Source organism: Emydura macquarii, unplaced genomic scaffold, assembly GCF_026122565.2.
Source record: "Emydura macquarii macquarii isolate MOO-44397 ecotype Brisbane River unplaced genomic scaffold, CSIRO-AGI_Emac_v2 contig_3113, whole genome shotgun sequence".
In the NCBI taxonomy this organism is placed as follows: domain Eukaryota; kingdom Metazoa; phylum Chordata; order Testudines; family Chelidae; genus Emydura; species Emydura macquarii.
Window position 1 is genome coordinate 1,343,366 of NW_027133250.1, and position 18,568 is coordinate 1,361,933.

The window sequence follows — 18,568 nt, forward strand, 5'->3', positions numbered from 1 at the left end:
CCTGCAGAGGTCAATGTTTTGGGATGTGCTTCAGGACCCCCTGGAAAACAGTGTTACAGGCTGCGCATGTGCCCTGCCAACTCTAAATGTCTGAAAGAAGGACACAGCCCTTCATTAGCCCTCATTTCCTTTCCTCCTCCAAAATTTAGCAGAAAATCTTTGTACCAAAGACCTTGTCAGGGGCTGACAGCCGGAACAATGATGTAAGTAACGTCGTGTCTACAGTGACACTGCGTTGACCTAACTACGTCAACCTAAGCACTATGCCTCTCGCGCAGGTGAAGTTAAGTCTGTGTAGTGGGCAACTTACATCGGTGGGAGCAACATTGTAGTGTAGACTCTTCCAGAGTTAGGTTGATGTAAGCTACCTTTTGTTAACCTCGCTGTAGTGTAGACCAGGCTTGTCAGGCCAGTTCTCATTTGCCTCTCTAGCAAAGAAATCTAGCTGGAGCACATCACATCTTTGAATCATCAAGATCTTTCAGAGACCATTTGTACTCAGAAATGCTTCTACTACTGAGATTGTTTGCTAGAATAGTGTCCTTTTCAGGAAGATGGCCAGTCAGACTTCCTGATACAAATACACCACTCTCAAAACAGAATATTCTCTTTGCAAAAGAGGCCTGGGGAAAGCTCCCCTTGATGATGATATCAGTGTAGTATCTCCATCTGGATTTATACTACACTGTTCTGAATGTGGGGAGGAAGTGACTTGAGGGACCAGTAAATTTCTCCTCACTCTAGAATAATTATGGGAGGTCTGGTTTCTTCTGGTTTCCACTGTTCTGAGACTTTCCAAACCTATGCACAATTGCTTTTGGCTGGACAAACAAAAGATTTTCTTGCAGGCATTCTTTGGAACTGGCCCCTTTTGTAAGGAGTCTTGTGCAGCCTGGGCCATAATCATCATTGCGTGAATGCTGTCTAGCTGGGAAGAGTAGACTTGTCTTAGTCATTGTTCAAGTGGTCTGAATTGGAGTCTGGCAAACGGCTTGACATATGTGCAGGAGGTCATTAGCCCCAGAAACCGCAGATGGAACCATACATTGTCTAGGTTGGGATATGAGTAGGTTGATTGTCTACTGCATGTCCTAAAACTGGCCTGAAAGAAGATACGCAGTTGTCAACTTGAATCAAGAATGCCTCCTGCAGAAAGCGGTGTTGGGTGGACCAGCAGATGTTTACTGTTGATCTTGAGCTCCAGTGAATGCTTCCTCAAAGCATGATGTACCTCCTGTGGAGGCGGAGCCTGAAGTAGCTAGCCACCAAGGTAGACACAAGAGTTAAGTTTTGGCATCTCAGATAAATACTATAGAATACTTTTTGTAAATGCTCTTGGTGCTATAGCAAGACTGCAGAGAAGGATCCTATTATAGTAATGAATATAGCCCACTTAATCTTAGATTCTTCCTGAGGGGAAGCTGAATGGCCATCTGGAAGTAGGAGTCTTGTTGAGAACCCTGAAACAATCCTACTATGTTTGGAGGAATTCTGGTGGCTGAGGGTCACCAGAGAAAATCTGAATTTTCAGATGCATTTGTTCAGAGCTCTGAGATCTAGAATGGGTCAGATTTCCTTCGTTCTTGAGAATGAAAGTCATGGAAATAAATCCTTTCCACAGAACTTTCTACTGGAGGAAACACTAGAAGAAATTTCATGGCCTGAGTTATGCAGATCAGACTAGCTGACCGTAATGGTCTTTTCTGGCCTTTACTTCCATCAATGAACGGCTCCCAGCTGAAGATGGGAAATAATTATGTCTTTTAGAATTGTACTACAAGAGGATTCCTGAAGGAGGATATGGTAGCAATTTCAATTGGAGAGGGTCCTTTTTTCTCCCATCATGACTCATTTTCACTGTTAAGTAGTTGCCTCATTTTACACTGACACTTCTGGAGGGGTGAAGAGATTCCTGTATGTAGCCTGGCTTGGTTGGTTCAACCTGTAAAGCATATTGGCATCCTCCATGAAGAAAGCTCCTGTTGCCAGAGCCCAGTATACTCCATGGTAAACAATGTAAATCTTGAGGCTGGGTCTGTGGATTCTGTGATAGTCCACTGCAGCAGAGTGAAGATTTTACAGCAGCATCAGAAAAATGAAATTGGAGTTTGTGCTGAATTAAATAGGCAAATGAATAATACAGTCAATACGAAATTTCTTGTTAACTTGATCAGTTCCATTTATTTATGCTACCCTTGCGTTTTCAATATGCTTCAGGTTTTTGTACTGAAAATACATGGCTACACTGTAGAAGTCAGAGGGAAGAGGTCAGACTTGGCAGCTGGGCAAGTGACAGTGCAAGTTTTCAGCATCTAGGGAAGCAGTCTGCGATTGCTGAATAAATATACTGGCTAGAAAGTGATCAGCAGTGAAATGGTTAAAAAGGACACCACCAATTTTAAAATCAGTTTTCCAGCTGAAATATTTGTATCTATAATTGTTACAAGTAATCAATCCCCAACATCACTCTAGCGAAGATTACTGATTAATATAACAAATGGTGAAAGACTACTCACAAAATGTGGAGAGCTAATGTGGATTATCTCTAAGGTTCTGCAACAAGATGTTTATCAGTAATAGCAAACAAACGGAAAGAGGAGTAGACAGGAGTGTTCACACAGAGAAAGAAGGCTGAGCCCTTAAGTGTTTGAGGTTGGTGCTTTCAGTCCCAATCAAGAGACCCTTATAAACAGAATACACAGCACAATTCTTTAAAAAAGAAATTCTCAAAAATTGAAGTGATGCTAACTACAGGGTGTTTTATTACGTAGCTAATTTTTTATAGGTCAGTTAAGAAAATTCAAGTTGACTGTCTCTAACAATACTCAGATTGCCATCTTTAGGTTTCAGTGTTAACACATTAAGATAAATGGGACAGTTCACACTTCTCAGTGCTACTACCTAAGGCCTGGTCTACACTAGAAAGTTTTGTTGACGCAAGTTACAGCGATGATCAAAAAGTGCAGTAAATTACAACGCTTGTGCCTGTCCACACAGCACTCACTGTGTCACAGAAGCGTGTCCACAGTTGGTGCTCTAACATTGACAGTGAGAGCTGTGCACTGTGGGCAGCTATCCCACTGTGCAACTCGACACCTTGTTCTGCTAGGAGCTGTGGGAAGGCAGAGAGGATCGCATCATGGGTGCAGGCTCAATGTCCCATGATGCAGCGATTTCCATCCCGTCATTCCATGGGTTTCCGACTGCATTTCATGGCATTTTTCAACGGCTCCGGTTTCCTGAGCACCCGCCATCTCTGTCTGAAAGGATGGATCCTGCACTGCTCTCCACTGTTGTTGTCACTGTGCTGAACACGTCGTGGCTGGTCATGCAGTGTATCATGAGCTCCCAATCAGAACTGGAATCCCAGGCACCTGACCTGCTGAGTGCCATGCAAACAAACAATGCTGGATTACTGTCTGCATGCACGGAGCATCTGCACACAGTGCACCACCACTTTTGGGCATGTGGAACAAGCACTGAGTGATGGGATCACATCGCTATGCGGGCCTGGGATGATGAGCAGTGGCTGCAGAAGTTTCGAATGTGCAAAGTCACCTTTCATGGAACTCTGTATGGAGCTTAGCCCTGCCCTGCAGCACAAGGACACCAGGATGAGAGCTGCCCCCTCAGCAGAGAAAAGCGGGGCAATCGCCACGTGCAAGCTGCTAACTCCAGACTGCCACTGGCCAGCTGCTGATCAGTTTGGAGTCGGGAAGTCCACCGCTGGAGCTGTGTTATCCTAAATGTGCAAGGCCATTTATCGCATTCTGCTACGAAGGACTGAGTCTTGAAAATGTGTGTGAAATACTGGATGGCTTTGCAGCGGTGAGATTCCCTAACTGTGGTGGGGTGATAGATGGTTGCACATCCCAATTTTGGCCCCAGGCCATCTTGCAACAGAGTACATCCATAGAAAGGAGTATTTCTCTATGGTAATGCAGGTGCTTGTGGATCACCATGGGCATTTCACTAACATTAACATGGGTTGGTCAGGGAAGGTGCATGATGTACACCTCTTCAGGAACACTGGCCTGTACAGAAAGCTGCAAGCAGGGACTTTCTTTCCAGACCAAAAGATTCCAAAGGAGAATGTTGAAATGCACATAGTGATCCTGGGAAACCCAGTCTACCCCTTACTGCCATGGCTCATGGAGCCTTATATGGGCAACCTCAATAGCAGCAAGGAGTGCTTCAATAACATGTTGAGCAGGTGTTGAATGACTGTTGAATGTGCATTTGGCAGAATAAAAGCTCGCTGATGATGCCTTTATGGCAGATTAGATTTAACTGAGGAAAATATTCCCATTGTTATAACCACCTGCTGTGTGCATCATAAGACTTGTGAAGTTAAGGGTGAAAGGCTCCTCCTGGGTGGAGCACTGAGGCAGACTGTCTTGCAGCTGAATATGAACAACCAGATGTCCAGGCTATTAGAGGGGCACAACAGGGGGTCCATTCAAATCAGGAAGGCCATGAGGAACCGTTTTGACAACGAGCACCAATAAGGTGTGTTTGTAAACAGCACTGTGCCATGCTATGACTGCTAGCTGCATAGCTGTGCCATGCTATGACTGCTAGCACTGTGTATCAATGTGAGGTACAACCACCGCATCCGAGAGACAAACAAAGATTGCTTATTCTTCAGAGAGTACATCTTTATTAAATCGCTATTATTCACAACACAAACGAAAAGCTGGGCTGGAGGGAAGAAAGCAGCGAGGTGCACTATGACAGCCAGGTGTAAGTCCAGCTATTGTTCTGGAAGCTGTCTCAAGGGTGGGGTGAACTGAGTACCGAGATGGGCCGGGAATGTGGTAGGAATGCGAGTGGAATTTGGGGAGGGCATGGAAAGCAGTTCTGGCACGAACTGGCAAGGAGAGGGGCGAGCATGCATGAATTCAGTCTGCAGCATTACGAGTAACTTTAACAGCTCCGTTTGCTCCTCTATGGCTTTTATCATGCGCTCATGACCCACCATCACTTGCTCCTGGTTTTCCCTGCTCTCCTGCCGATCAATTCTCTGATTTTCGGTCACAGTGTCTCCATGCCCTTTGTTCTCCCCCCCGCCTCAGAGGACTGGAGAAGTTTTTGGAAGATCTCCTCTTTGCGTCTCCATGGTCATTTTCTTGTCAGCCACAGGCGCTTGGCAGATGTGGAGAGGTTTCCCCTCAAGGGCACATCTGTAGAAATACAAACAATGAACTGAAAGGTTATTGAGAGTGCAATAACAGCATTGATGCAATACTGTAAAATACATCACTTTCTCACTGTTGCCTGGCAAGCGCACAGGTCAATGATCAACCAGGGCATAGCGAGTTTTGCCTAGGGGGAGGGGGCACTCAAGCTGGGGGGAAAGGTTCTGGGTGGTTGTTTGGGGGTATTGTTGCAGGTAGACAGGGACAAAATTTCAAACTGTGCCACCATTTTCAACAGGCGGGGCCACAGAAGCTGATATCTCACTCCTGAGAGTGAGCAGAGATGCATCTCCTCCATGCGAGCAGCTTCAGACTGGGTCACTATGCTGCTTGCCTGTGTGCTCCTTTGGTCCTTGCACAAGTGATTGCCGATTGGCACGGGGAAGTACCCTACAATGGAGGTAGAAACAAAGCAGTTCTACCAAGGAATCTCTTGCACAGGATTGGTGAGTACCTCCAGGAAAGTTTCCTAGAGATCTCTCTGGAGGATTTCTCTGAAATCTCAGTGTGCATTAACACACTTTTCTGTTGCACAGAGGAATGGGAAGCACATGCAAACACAGCTACTCTTGCGCATTTCTATCCCTTCAACCAGCTCTATAATGCAACAAAGGAAAAGACAGCAACAGTACCTCATGCAACTGAGCAGCATCAACTCAAAAAAAAATCACTTACCCAAGCTATCCTCTCCTGCATCCCGCACATCAGAGCTGGAGGGCTGGGATTGGCTCGAACCCTCTTGGGTAGAGAAGAGGTCCTGGCTCCCAAATTCAGCAAACAACCCAGTCCCCTGCTCCACGCTGTCCTCTAAGTCAATCTCCTCATCCACAACTTCTTTGCCAGGATTGACTCCGGTTTCCGCTGTCTCTGGGCCCATGGAAGTATCCACGGGTCTCTTGGCAGTGGAGGTGTGGTTGTCACTGAGGATGGCTTCCTGCTCCTTATAGAAGCAGCAGGTCTTCGGCTCTGCACCAGAGTGATGGTTTGACTCCCTAACCTTTTGATACTCCTGCTGCAGCTCCTTGATATTTGCATGGCACTGCAGCGTGCCCCGTTCATAGCCCTTCTCCACCATTAAACAAGAAAACTGGCTGTAGATATCATAGTTCCTTCAGCTGGAGCGGAACTCGAACTGCACAGCCTCCTCTCCCCAAAAGCCTATCAGATCCAGAAGCTCCGGGGTGCTCCAAGTGGGAGAGCATTTGATGCATGGAACCGCAACAGTCAGCTGGGAAGATGCGATGTGAGGTCTCCATCCACACCAAGCAGGAAGTGGAATTTCAATAATTCCCAGGACTTTAAAGGGGGCGGGGTGGATGGCTGCAGGGCAGCAGAGTTCAAACTGACAGCCAGAGCGGTCAGGATGGGCATTGTGGGATACTTCTTGGAGGCCATTTACTGCAACAACCAAGTGTGGTGTCTAAACTGACACTTTGTGGTTAAAATTTTGACGCAAAAGGCTCTACACTTCTTGTCAAGGTGGTTTTATTTTGTCGTAAAATCAGGGGAGTTGGGTCAGGAGGGGGACAGGGGTGATTGCGGTGTGTGCACCACCACTGTTTTGGCACAAAAAACTGACGTTGATTGACAAAAGTCTCTAGTACAGAACAGGCCTAAGGTTATCAACATTGCATCAGTTACCTTCAGTTTACCTTTGAGAACTCTTTGCAATAAGGTCTTGTCTAGATTAGATATTTAAAAAAAAAAAAAAAAAAAAGTATTTTTAAAATGTGTTAGCTGTTAAAGATGTGGGAAGGACAGGTTTTATTATAATGTTTTAATTTCAAATCAGGCCACTTATTTAGGTCTCTAAATGTGGTTTTAGGAGACTAAATTTAGCCACCCCTTTTATAAAAATCTTGGCCCACCTTACTGTACACACCCCAGTGCCTGACTGTTGGGTAAGGTGGAACATCTTGAACTCTGGAGGCATTCATCCTCTCCAGATAACACTGTGACATCTCCACCATTGACAGCTTGACCTTGGCTCAGAGATACTTGTGATGTGCAATTTTTGTCTTTGAAATGTTCCAGTTTACACCAAATTTTTATGTAGATCCTAGTAGTATCTTGAGGCCCCAACCACCAGCTTCTCCAGACTTGCTTGCTGAAACCAACCATTCCCTTGCCAATTGCCTCCCGACGAACCAAAATTTCAAGTCTTGTATTACACACAGGTTATATTTCATACACAGAGAATTGAGGTTCACCTGCATGATGTGAAGGTCTCAGGGAACAAGTGAAACTTTTGGATAATCAAGGATTCACATAACCAGGAATTCAGGAACACTGTAGGGCTGAAGCCTGCTCCTGCAAACCCTCTCCAGCATAGGGAGGCATAACTGGAGGACAGCTTACATGTTTCATCTGTATACATGTGATTTACATACCCAGTTTTTATAAACCCACCAATTTGCTTACATCTAGACTTTGTAGCCCACATTTCAGTACAGAAGAAATTAAAACTAAGTTTGTCCACCTGCAAGCAGGGCTCCTCCCCGCAACTGGTTAAAACACAGACACTAATAGCGGAGCGTGCCTTTCTATTACAAAGACCCCGTTTTGAGTTACTTATAAACATACCAAACTTTAAACAGTGGGGCTGAAATTTTGCATTCTGGATGCCTGCCTCAGGTTGAATTTTTTGAAAGTGTCAGTAAAAATCTGTTTTCAAGAGAAAAGTTATGCAAACCAACATTTTCCTGGTGCTAGAAAATTCTTTCACTGATTTAACTGAGAAGTTTTATCACCTCCATGCTTTGGAGGAGGAACTTGAAATTTGTCAGGGACGTTGCTCTTGCAGAGATGCAACTTTTGTTGTCCTAGTGTAAATCCACTGAATCTGGACAAGTTAAAAGCCTCTGAAAAACTGCAGTTCACACATGCTCAGTAGATGTTTGTTAAAAGCCAGCAGCATTCTTCTCTGAATGCATTAAGTATGAGCCATCCTCACACAGCTCCTATGTAGTACCTGGACTGACTACGCTCCTGACCAGGGCTAAGGAGGGCATTTCCTCACTGTGATGTCAGATAAACAGAACTTGTGCTTGCAATGCCATAGAGAAGGAGGAAGCTGCCTGAATGCAAAGAGGTGAGGAGTATGGGTAGGGGGCAGGGGTGGGCTGGGAACAAAAGGAGCAGAGGACAGAAGCCAGAGGCAGGGACAGAAAATGTATAATTGCTAGAGCACACTCCACTCCAGAACCTTGGATGTCCTCAGTTCCTTTCCTAGTCTCAACATTCCTGTCCGGAAAATAGCTGAGAATCCCACTGATAAAATGTGCATCTCTTCATCATCATCTAGTGGCTGATCCCCATCGGGGATAAGAGACTACTGCTGCTACCAGCTACTCGGCCCTCAAATTGTACAAGTCTGTGGCCTACAGGTCCCAATCCTGCTGATGACCCACGTGAGGGTCAATATAATTCCACCTCACAGATTTTTTTTTTAAACAGGAAATTACAGTTAAAAACCTATATTAAAAGAACACAGGTTGCAAGTTAAGCTGTCTAAAGTTAAAGTGCTAGAATGAAGGTCACACACACAATTTTAATTCAACCCATGTGTGTATGCATTATAAGCCTTTAACAACATACTTTCTTTTCTGCCTTCTTCAGTGCCCATGACGGCTGGTGCTCAGGGAATGAATCAGGGTTGTGTGGTGAATGAGACTGTTGTCTGTAGGACCCCTACCTTGTTCATTGCCAGTGGGAATATGTGGGACTGCAGGGAGAGAGAGGATGGTCTCCTGGTTAAGGCAATTGAATCCTATTCTTGAGAATTGGATTCTATACCTGCCTGTGCCACAGAGTTCCTATGTGATGCGTGGCAAGTCACTTAAACGAAACTTTTCACAGGTGGTCACTGATTGTGTTTCTCATTTTCTGGGTGCCTGACCTGAGACATCTGGGGCCAGATTTGCAGAAGTGCTGAGCACTCAACTGCAAGTGAAGTCAGTGATAGCTCTTTGTTTTGAGCATATGAAGTGTTATCAATATGTTAAGTACACTGAAACATCAGGCTCAAACCATCTCAATTTAGGCAGCCATGAATAGCTGATATTTAACAATTTTGGCTTTAATCTCCCTTTGTATTATATCCCCATTTTACAGATAGAGAACTACCACCATACTGCCTCAGAGGGCTGTTCTTTAATGTTTGTGAAACTCTCAGATACTATAATGATAAGAACCACAGAAAAGCCCATAAGTAAATTAGTAGTTCTGTATTCAGTGCAAGGTTTAAACGGTGTGCAGTAAATAAAGCATGGGGTGATTCAAGGGATGAGAAGCATAAAAAGCAATATTGAACAGATACACATTTGGGGAGCACTATCCACTGAATACAGCTGAGACCTTGTGGAAGAAATAAGAGGTGATCACACCAGTAAAGACTTGATCAAATGCATACAAACAAGGGTTGGAATTAGGCTACCTTAATACTGGCATTTCCTAATTTTTAAGTGCTTGACTTTGCAACTTTAATGTTTTTACTGTAGTTTTTCTCCTATGCTAGCCCGAGCACAGGACTTGAATGCATTGATGAGAACAATCCTGCACTGTGCAAGGAAGATGATGTGGATGACCAAATAGGCCTTTGCTATCTGTAGCTCCAAAGAGAACAGGACCAACCAAGCCCGTAATACTTTCACATTTCACACTCTGCATCCCCTCTGACAGTCTCCCCCTCACTTTTCACTCAGAATAATGAAAACAAAATCAAAGCCAATTTCAAGTTAACAGGTTTCTCACACTTTTGAAGTGCATGCCAAGGCCTTAGTTTACTCTGCCCCAACTCCCTATTTCTCTAAAATCCTGGGGAAACATTTATCAGAAAAACATTTCACACCACTTCCAAAACATGCTTCTTACTTCAGCAGCAATCTTCAACACAGAGCACCATTTATATCGGAAGTTCATTCATCCGCACTTTGCACAAGTTCCAGCACGTGAGCAGTAGCCCCCTGAGCAACCACCACACTCCCAAGGTGCCCGGCTTCACTTTGCACATTCCCAGTGTTTCCTGAACCGCTCACCAGCCTGAACCCGCGGGGGAAAGCAGGGGTTTGTTACCCTCATGGTACAGACAAGGAAACTGAGGCACAGGGAAGGAAGGTGATTTGACCCAAGCCCCAGCAGGAATCAGTCGCTGCCCCTGGAATACAATCCAGGACTCCCACTCCCACCGCGCTGCACAGCCCGTACCTGACAGACTGACAGACAGACATTTACACTCGGCTTAGGACAGACACCCCGACCCAAGCTCTGTACCTTGGTCGATACTTTGCTGACGAGAGGCTCTGCCGCACCGCAGGCAGGGCACCGGCACTGGCACCGACCCCAGCCCCAGCGCCGGCCCCCCAGCCCCACTCCCCAGTGCCCGGCCCTAGCGCCCGGGTGCCAGCCCCGCCCCCCAGCGCCCAGCCCCACAGCATGGGTGCCACGGCCCAGCCCGAGAGCACGGGGCCAGCTCTCCCCGGCCCGGCCCGGCCCGGGCCCGGCCGCACAGCACGGGTGCCAAGGCCGCTCCCGGCCCGGCCCGGCCCGGCCCCGCGGGCAGCCCCGGCCGCGCTCACCAGCTCGGGCAGTCGAAGAGCGAGACGCCGCCAGTGCCGCCGCCGGAGTTCGCGTTCGCCGCCATCTTGCCTCTACCCCCATTCAACTAGGCGGGCGGGCCCGGGGCAGGCTGGGAAGCTGGAGGACCGGCCGGGAGGCGGGCCCGGCATGCACCACGCGCCGCTCCCGTCACAGTGAATGGTTGGCTCGGGAGCGGGACGGACGGGAGAGCGGAGTGCCCGGGTCGGGCCCAGGATGGGGGGAGGGGCGGAGTGCCCGGGCTGGGGAGGAGGGGCGCAGTGCCGGGCCCAGGCTGGGGGGAGGGGTGCAGTGCCGGGCCCAGGATGGGGGGAGGGGAGCAGTGCCCGGGCTGGGGGGAGGGGCGCAGTGCCAGGCCCAGGCTGGGGGGAGGGGTGCAGTGCCGGGCCCAGGATGGGGGGAGGGGCGCAGTGCCGGGCCCAGGCTGGGGGGAGGGGCGCAGTGCCGGGCCCAGGCTGGGGGGGAGGGGCGCAGTGCCGGGCCCAGGCTGGGGGGAGGGGCGCAGTGCCCGGGCCCGGGCTGGGCAAAATGATGGCAGAGTTAATTCCGGACTACCAACTAGAGACTAAACTGGGTCGTGCCCATCAGCCCGGTTTCCGGCCCAGGGTCTCCTCAGACAAAGCCGGTGCCCTGCTGTGGCCAGGCTGGCGGGCAGGTTGCTGCAGGCAATGGTGTTGATACAGCGCACCTGGATTTCACTACGCTACTTGAAATCGTACCGCCCGACCTGTAAAAACCATGCATTATATGGACCTAATAGGGCACAGGGATGGATTTAAAACTGGCTCCTTGCCTGACCTCGCACTGTAGTTGCAAACAGGGAGATATCAATGAGCTGGGCTACTTCTAGCGAGGTCCCCCAGGGATCGGTCCTTAGTCTGATGGACACTAGTTAATATTTTATCAGCAATTTAAATGATATAAAATCTTTGCTTTTAAAGATTGCAAATGAAACAAAGAATGGTGGCATACTAAATAATGAGTACACCTGGGGGAATTCTGCACCACTGCGCACATGCAGAATTCATGTCCCCCGCCAATTTTTTTCCCCCTACAGAAGATATATTCTGCTGGAGAGGCGCTGCAGTTACACCTTTAGCCCACCAGGGGCTGCTGTGATGCCAGAAGAGAAGGCCTAATAATCCCTCCCCCCTTAAAAAAAAGCTGTTCCATACTTCTTCCATCCTTCATGGGCTGAAGCAGCCAGCTGCAGCAAGGGAGGGTGCAGAGGCTGCATTCCTCACAGCACCCTGCCCACGGAGCTTGTTGAGGAAGCACAGGATATGGGGGGGATGGACAAAGTGGGGCACATGGGCTGCTGGGGAGTCACAGATTGAGGTTCAGAAGGGCTAATAGGGGGACAGACTGGAGCAGGGGCACAGGAGCTAGTGGGGTAACACCATTGAGCCAGGGCTGAATGGGAGTGGGGTACAGGGACATGGGGGAGGGGAGTGGCTTGGGGTGCAGAAAAGATGGGAGGAGGGGGATGGCTGAGTAGGGGTGCAGGGACAGATGAGGATGGGATGGCTGAGTGCGGGTGCAGGGACACACAGAGACATAGGCAGATGTGCCTGTCTGAATGGGAGAGGCTAAGGGTCAGCTAGGGTCTGCATAGTGGAGGATCCCCAACTCCCTAATAATCCCTGCCCCCTTAAAAAAAAAAGCTGTTCCATACTTCTTCCATGCACACCCAACAACCCTCTAGGTTCTCTTCCAGGCTCCTTCCCAGCAATTACTTCCCTGTTCCTCAGCTCCTCCATTACCCCTGACTCCCCCAAGTCTTTGCACTGCTTCTGAGGGGGGTGGGAAATACATTTCTGTATTATAGTTTAAACAAAATATTACTTAGTTCTGTATTGATATGACTAGTAAGGAATCTATTTGTCAAAAAATATTTCCTGAATCTTTTGTGTTGTCTGTATTGCTGACAGGTATTTTGAAATAAATTACTGAAATAATTGAAACTGGCATGATTAGATAGTTATTTTGACAAATAAAATATGCAGAATTATAAAATATTGTGTGCAGAGTATTTAATTTTTTGGTGCAGAATTCCCGCAGGAGTAAATGAGGATAGGTTACTGCTACGGCGTGATCTGAATCAGCCTGTTAAATGGTCACAAGCCAGCACAATGTGTTTTTGATACAGCCAAATCCAAGGTAGCACATCTAGGAACCACAAATACAGCCTCTACCTCCAGGAAGGAGGATGGATTGGAAAGCAATGACTCAGAGGACTTAAGGGTCATCACTGATAATCACCGAGCTCCCAGTGCAGTGCTTAAGCAAAAAGGGCTAATGCGATCCTAGGATGTATAAACGGGATTATCAGGTAGAAGTAGGGAGTGCCCTGCTAAATCTTCTACTAGAACAGTGGTTCTCAAACTGGGGGGGGGGGGGGAGGGGTGGGGTGAGATGGATCATGGGAGGGCGCAGAGCAGGGGACAGAGCTGGGTCCAGCTGGAGACGGAAGCAGCAGCTGCCCACCTGCAGCAGCCCCTTGCCAGTGCTGGGCACACTCCCTGCTCTGCTACCCATGCTCGCTGCTCCCCTTGTTGCTGCTGCCGCACTCCACTTCTCGTGCTGTAGATCCTGGTTTTTTCCTGAACGGGGGGTTCGGGGGAGGGAGGCGTGATTGTTAGGGCCTACAGCGTGGGAAGCACCTCCCTGTATTTTTCTGAAAGGGCCCCCCCTTTTCAGAAAGGGGAAAAGGGGGCACAATTGTTAGACAAAAGTCCACGGGGGGGGGGGGGGGGGGCTCCATTTAAAAAGTTTGAGAACCACTGTACTAGAATACTGTGTCTAGTTCTGGTGTCCACACTTCAAGAAGGATATGGAAATATTGGAGAGAGTTCAAAGACAAGCCACAAAAATGATCCAGGTGCTGGAAAACAAGCCGCCTGGTGTGAGGCCAAAGGAGTTCACACTTCAGCTTATGGAGAGAACGTTGAGCGGTACTTACACCCAGACGAGATCTGACCGTGTCGGCCTTTTTGACCTTGCTCACAAAGACATAAGAACCACTGGATGGAAGATGAAGTTAGACAAATTCAGCCTTAAAATAAAATGCAAATTTTCTTGCTGTGAGGGTGATTAAACATCAGAAAAGCTTTCCGGGCAGGAGGTGGACTCACCCTTGCTTGGAATCTTTCAACATCACGATTTACAATTTGCATCTAGCATTAGCCCTATACTCGACATCAGGCTTTTCTTGTTCTTCATATGGTTTTAAGATGCCTTCTATTATCCTTTAATCCTACTGGCCATTGATAATTCACCCTCATCTGCCCCTGTGCGTAGTATCCTCCTACATGCCTATTCAGATACAATGCCTGGTACGCGTATCTCCCGTTGAGCACCACTGCCAGTGTAGACCAGGCTCATCATGCAAGGTTCAGTCTCACTGGGGAGAGGATGTAGTCCCTCATTGGCAGTATTTTCATCAATAGATTGGGACCTCCAACAGAATGGGCAACTCCTGAGGGGGCTTTACACTAAGCATGGGCTCTGCAGGCCTGTGCTCAGGCATGGTGTTTGAATGGGCATGGAGGAGGTCACTACGCACAGGGGCAGATGCCAGGTTTGCCTGCATAGGGGGCAACCCTCTGCCGTGAGATGATCAGGACTGCATGCCTGTTTTAAGTCAACCCTGCTGCACTTCAGAGGCTTGAGGCTGTGGCTGTGCTGGATCCAGGAGGGCTGACATTGCTGGGAATGCTTCTCTGTGTAACAGGATTCAAAATGCCCTTGCAATTCTTTCCCAGTCAGATCTGGGCACACAACAGAAGAGTTGGGTGGTACATAGACATTGATGATAATTATACAGTGCCGAATTGTGGCAGTTAGTCCCACTTCTAGGTTCTAAATCCTTTAGACTAATACTCTCAGCGTGGATTCTGCCAATAGAATATTTTTAAGTGCTTCCCTTGTTCCTGCAAGCCCCGTGAAACAACCTCCTTTTTCCTACACTAGCAGCATCTGCCACCTTCGCAGTCTCTGTCTCAGCAAACAGGCTGGAGAGGAGAGGACACTTTCGTTTAATGTCATTAAAAATAGAACACAAAAGGGAAAACCCTTTGCTTCCAAGAGATCTTAAAAATAAACGACTGAGTGCAGGCAGCTAGCAGGCAGCGCATAGATCCGGGCCAGGCTGGTGATAATGGTAGCTCAGGGGATAAACTTCCCTCACCATAGGGTTCCTAGTGAGCTCAGGGCAGAGCTAATCTGTCTGTGATAGCCTCCCACCCTCCACTCATCTCGGGTAAGTGTGAGTAACTGCCAACCAAGCCCCCTGCCCGGATTGGCAGATGATGCAGAAGAACATTGGCATTAACAGAGAGGATGGCATGAAAGGGCAACCTGCATTATATGCGCAGTCACTGGCCAAATCACTACAGCCATGGACAGATGAGGGCCTTTAGCTCAGGGTGGCAGCTCATTGAGGAGAAGGGCTTGTGGCATCGATAGCACCAGCGCGACGACAGCTGCTTGGGCAAGAAAGTGGGAAAACCTGCATCCAAACCGTGCTCGCTTAAATCCGTTCATAGTGCAATTGTTCACGCAGCTCCAGAGTACCACAATCCCATTATCACAATTGACAATGCAGCCCTCAACTCGGTCAGGAAATTTGCTACCCGAGTTGCATACTTACCAGCAACACCATGTTGGATAATGAGATCATTCAGCAAAGGCCAGCCTGAGCCTGCCAAATGCCATCCACAAACTCTGGAGGGAGTGTGCAGTTCGCCTCAGAACCAAGGTAAAAAAAATCTACTGCGCTGTTGTACTCACCGCACTCCTCAATAGCTGTGAGACAGAGATGCTTCACCACCACCACATCAAACAGCTGGAGAGCTTCCACCTTCCCTGCCTAAGATCCATCTGCAACATCAAGTGCCAGGATAGGATCCCCAACACTGAAGGCCTTGAGAGATGCCAAATCCCTGGCATTGACAGCATGCTCATCAGGGCTCAACTTCGCTGGATCGGACACATGGTCCGCATGGAGGTTTCCCATATACCGAAAGCAGGGGTCTCCAGCCCAGAGCACGGGAACCCACTCACTCTAAGGGTCGACCCATCCTCAGATATGAAGACACCTTGAAAGCCAACCTCAAAGCATGCACGATAGGCATTAAAACCTGGGAACTCATCGCACTAGATGGAGAGGTCTGTGGCGTGATGCCCTGTCCACTTCTGAGGAGTGGCCTGTAAGGTCTCTGCTCTCTTATATGTTGTAAGGCCAAAGCTTCAAACCCTCCCTGCAACACCGACCACACTTGCAAGACATGCAACTGGCATTTGCAAATCTAGGATCAGACTCACTTCTCATGAGAGAAGCCATCAAAAAGAGCCACACCTCCCATAACTCAAGTCAACACTAGCTGAACCTCATCTGTTGAAGCAACAGGAGAATCCAACCAACAGCTAGGAAGCTGCATTAGCACTGCCTCCAGCACTCACTGGGAGCCATACATATTACGAACAGGTGGCAGTAAGAAGCACCCCAGCAAGTGAGTGTGATCAGAGGAGTATGAACCCTGGCTCATTTGGTGTATTTTTCATTCAGATGGGGAGGAGGGAGAGGAAGCACTCCAATACTTGCAACTCTCTAGCTGAAATATGCAGGGCCGAGTCTATTTTAATCACGTTTGAAGTTTGATTTTGACTCAACCAGATGGTTGAGCCCACAGGCCTGCTGCTTTGCAAAGAAAAAGCTATAAAAGTCAATGGAAAAGTTGGACTGAACTCGAATACAATGTGGCCAGATTCTTAAAGCAAGATTTAAGAAGCAAACCAACCTAGTTTCTCCACCCTGAGTAAGTGAAACAGACTAATTGCTTGAGCTGAGGAAGGTCAAACAGTTAGTTTAAGACTAAAGCCCAAGGGCTCCTGCAGTACTGTCTATGAGTGAAGCATTAACATTTCAGGCAATTCAAAAATGTATTCCCTGCAACTTAAACACCCACCTAGAGTTAAAACCAAAAAGGAAACAAACTGGAGGCAAAACTAAAGAATTTCTCTAGCACTTTTTTCCCCCTCCTTCTGTGGTGGGGCCTGCTTTATTTTTAATCAATGTTATTTAAATATAGCTTCCTTTTACAAGCATTCTGTAGAAAGCCAGAGCATGCGTTTGTGTGCAATTGTCAAGAATGGCAGCAGTAATTTCAGATTGACTGCTTCCGAGAGAGGAGTAAGTACATTGTGGGTCCTCCAAAAAGGATTTTTTTAAAAATGAAGTAGGTAAGTAAGGGATTTTCAGATTCTTGTCATTTCCTTTGAATGTACTTGGACTGTAGCATGCTATAGGCACGCTAATGACTCTAGCAGAAGGGAAGATTTTTTCCATGCCCCTGAAGGACACTAAGATTGTGGTAAGGGTTGGGCCATACACAGCTTCCATTGTAGAATCTGTTCTTGCTGCACTGTCAGAAGGCAGTTTTTAAAAAGGAAAACTAGAGCCGTCCACTTTCCCAGCACAGAACAGACGCCGTTCAAGGATCACACCGTGGTTGGCTAGTACAGGAAGAGGCACAGCACTGCAGATGGGACTGCAGCTAAGCTTACCTGCAGCTGGAGTATGAGAATGAGTTGCCTCTGCCTGTTCGCTGTGGTGGAAATTTCAGAGCCTTCTAGGGCCGGGGTCCTCACCCAGCCTTGCTAAATGGAAAGGAGAGGTCATGTAGAAAAGGGAACGGGGGTGGAACAGTACAGAAGAGGGTGAGAGCACCTGTTCTAGGAAAGTTATTGAGTGGCAGCTGAGCTCCTGTTTTGACCTGTCCCTTCACTTCAGAAAAAGAGGCCTGTGTTCCAAACTGCCCTTGCTCCATTCGTGAAAAACTCAGGCTGGAGTTTAGGCCAGGACTCCGAGGTGCATGGAAGTAACCTCTGCCACAGTCCTGCTGGGGAGAGTTTAGCAAGCAGCAAGCTCTAGGAAGATGCGCTGATGAGAACTGCTCCCCCAAAGAACAAAACCAGTGAGTTAAAACCAACAGGCAGAAGGCTGCTAGGCACCAGACTCTGGGTACAGCACCTGCAACCAACCCCAGAAAAAGGAAGAACTGCGGTTTTAGAGCCTTAAATACTGAACATTTAGTGCCACAAAATATGCACTTATGTAGGAGCAAAGACCACACCACAGCTGTCTAGAATATTCTAAAACTAGCAGCAACCATGGCATATCCCCAACGTGGGAACGAACATACAGAGGCCACTTTGAAAAGCAGCAGTTTGTTTTTATGCAGCAGTGCACCTCGCTGCAGTCAGTTCCCAATAATCAGTACAGCACAGACACCGTCCATGGAGGAGGCAAAGTCTTGGATCATTTAGGAGCACTACCTGACAATGAAAGGAGCAGCATGCAGATGCTAAGGTCTCTTGCCCCATAAGTCAAACAATGTGGGATGAGCTCTCCAAAGAGCATTTAAAAGACAGTGATGGTAGGCAGATCTTTCAGTGTACATGATACAATGTTCAGTAAGAGGCCAAGTTCAGTGTACTTTTAATTGAAGTGTAAGCCGAGTTTCAGCATGGAAGTCTTGTACATCTCCACCTAAAAGTGAGTTATTGCTCACTTTACATGACCTTAACTACATTAAAGCTCTACCACTACAGAAATGAACATTGGAAATGCCACGAGCAAGAGTGGTTGGAATGAATACAGCCTTTTACCCTAGCTAGAGAGGCCAGCTTCAAGAAATAAATTTTGCAGCTTTAGTGACAAAACATTTTCTCTAGCACAAGAGGTTTGTCTACACTTCAAATTGTATGAGAAA

General features: G+C 47.7%; 1 protein-coding gene across 2 annotated transcripts in view; it reads right to left on the reverse strand.

Moving 5' to 3' along the window:
- Positions 1 to 10,858, reverse strand: part of PPP1R8 (protein phosphatase 1 regulatory subunit 8) — a 29,427-nt gene extending 18,569 nt beyond the window's left edge. For both annotated transcript variants that reach the window (XM_067530755.1, XM_067530754.1), the window contains exon 1: positions 10,775 to 10,858. In XM_067530755.1, coding sequence (XP_067386856.1) covers positions 10,775 to 10,839 — 65 coding nt within the window. In that variant the 5' untranslated portion in view covers positions 10,840 to 10,858. The remainder of the gene's footprint in view (positions 1 to 10,774) is intronic.
- Between the last annotated feature and the right edge of the window lie 7,710 nt (positions 10,859 to 18,568).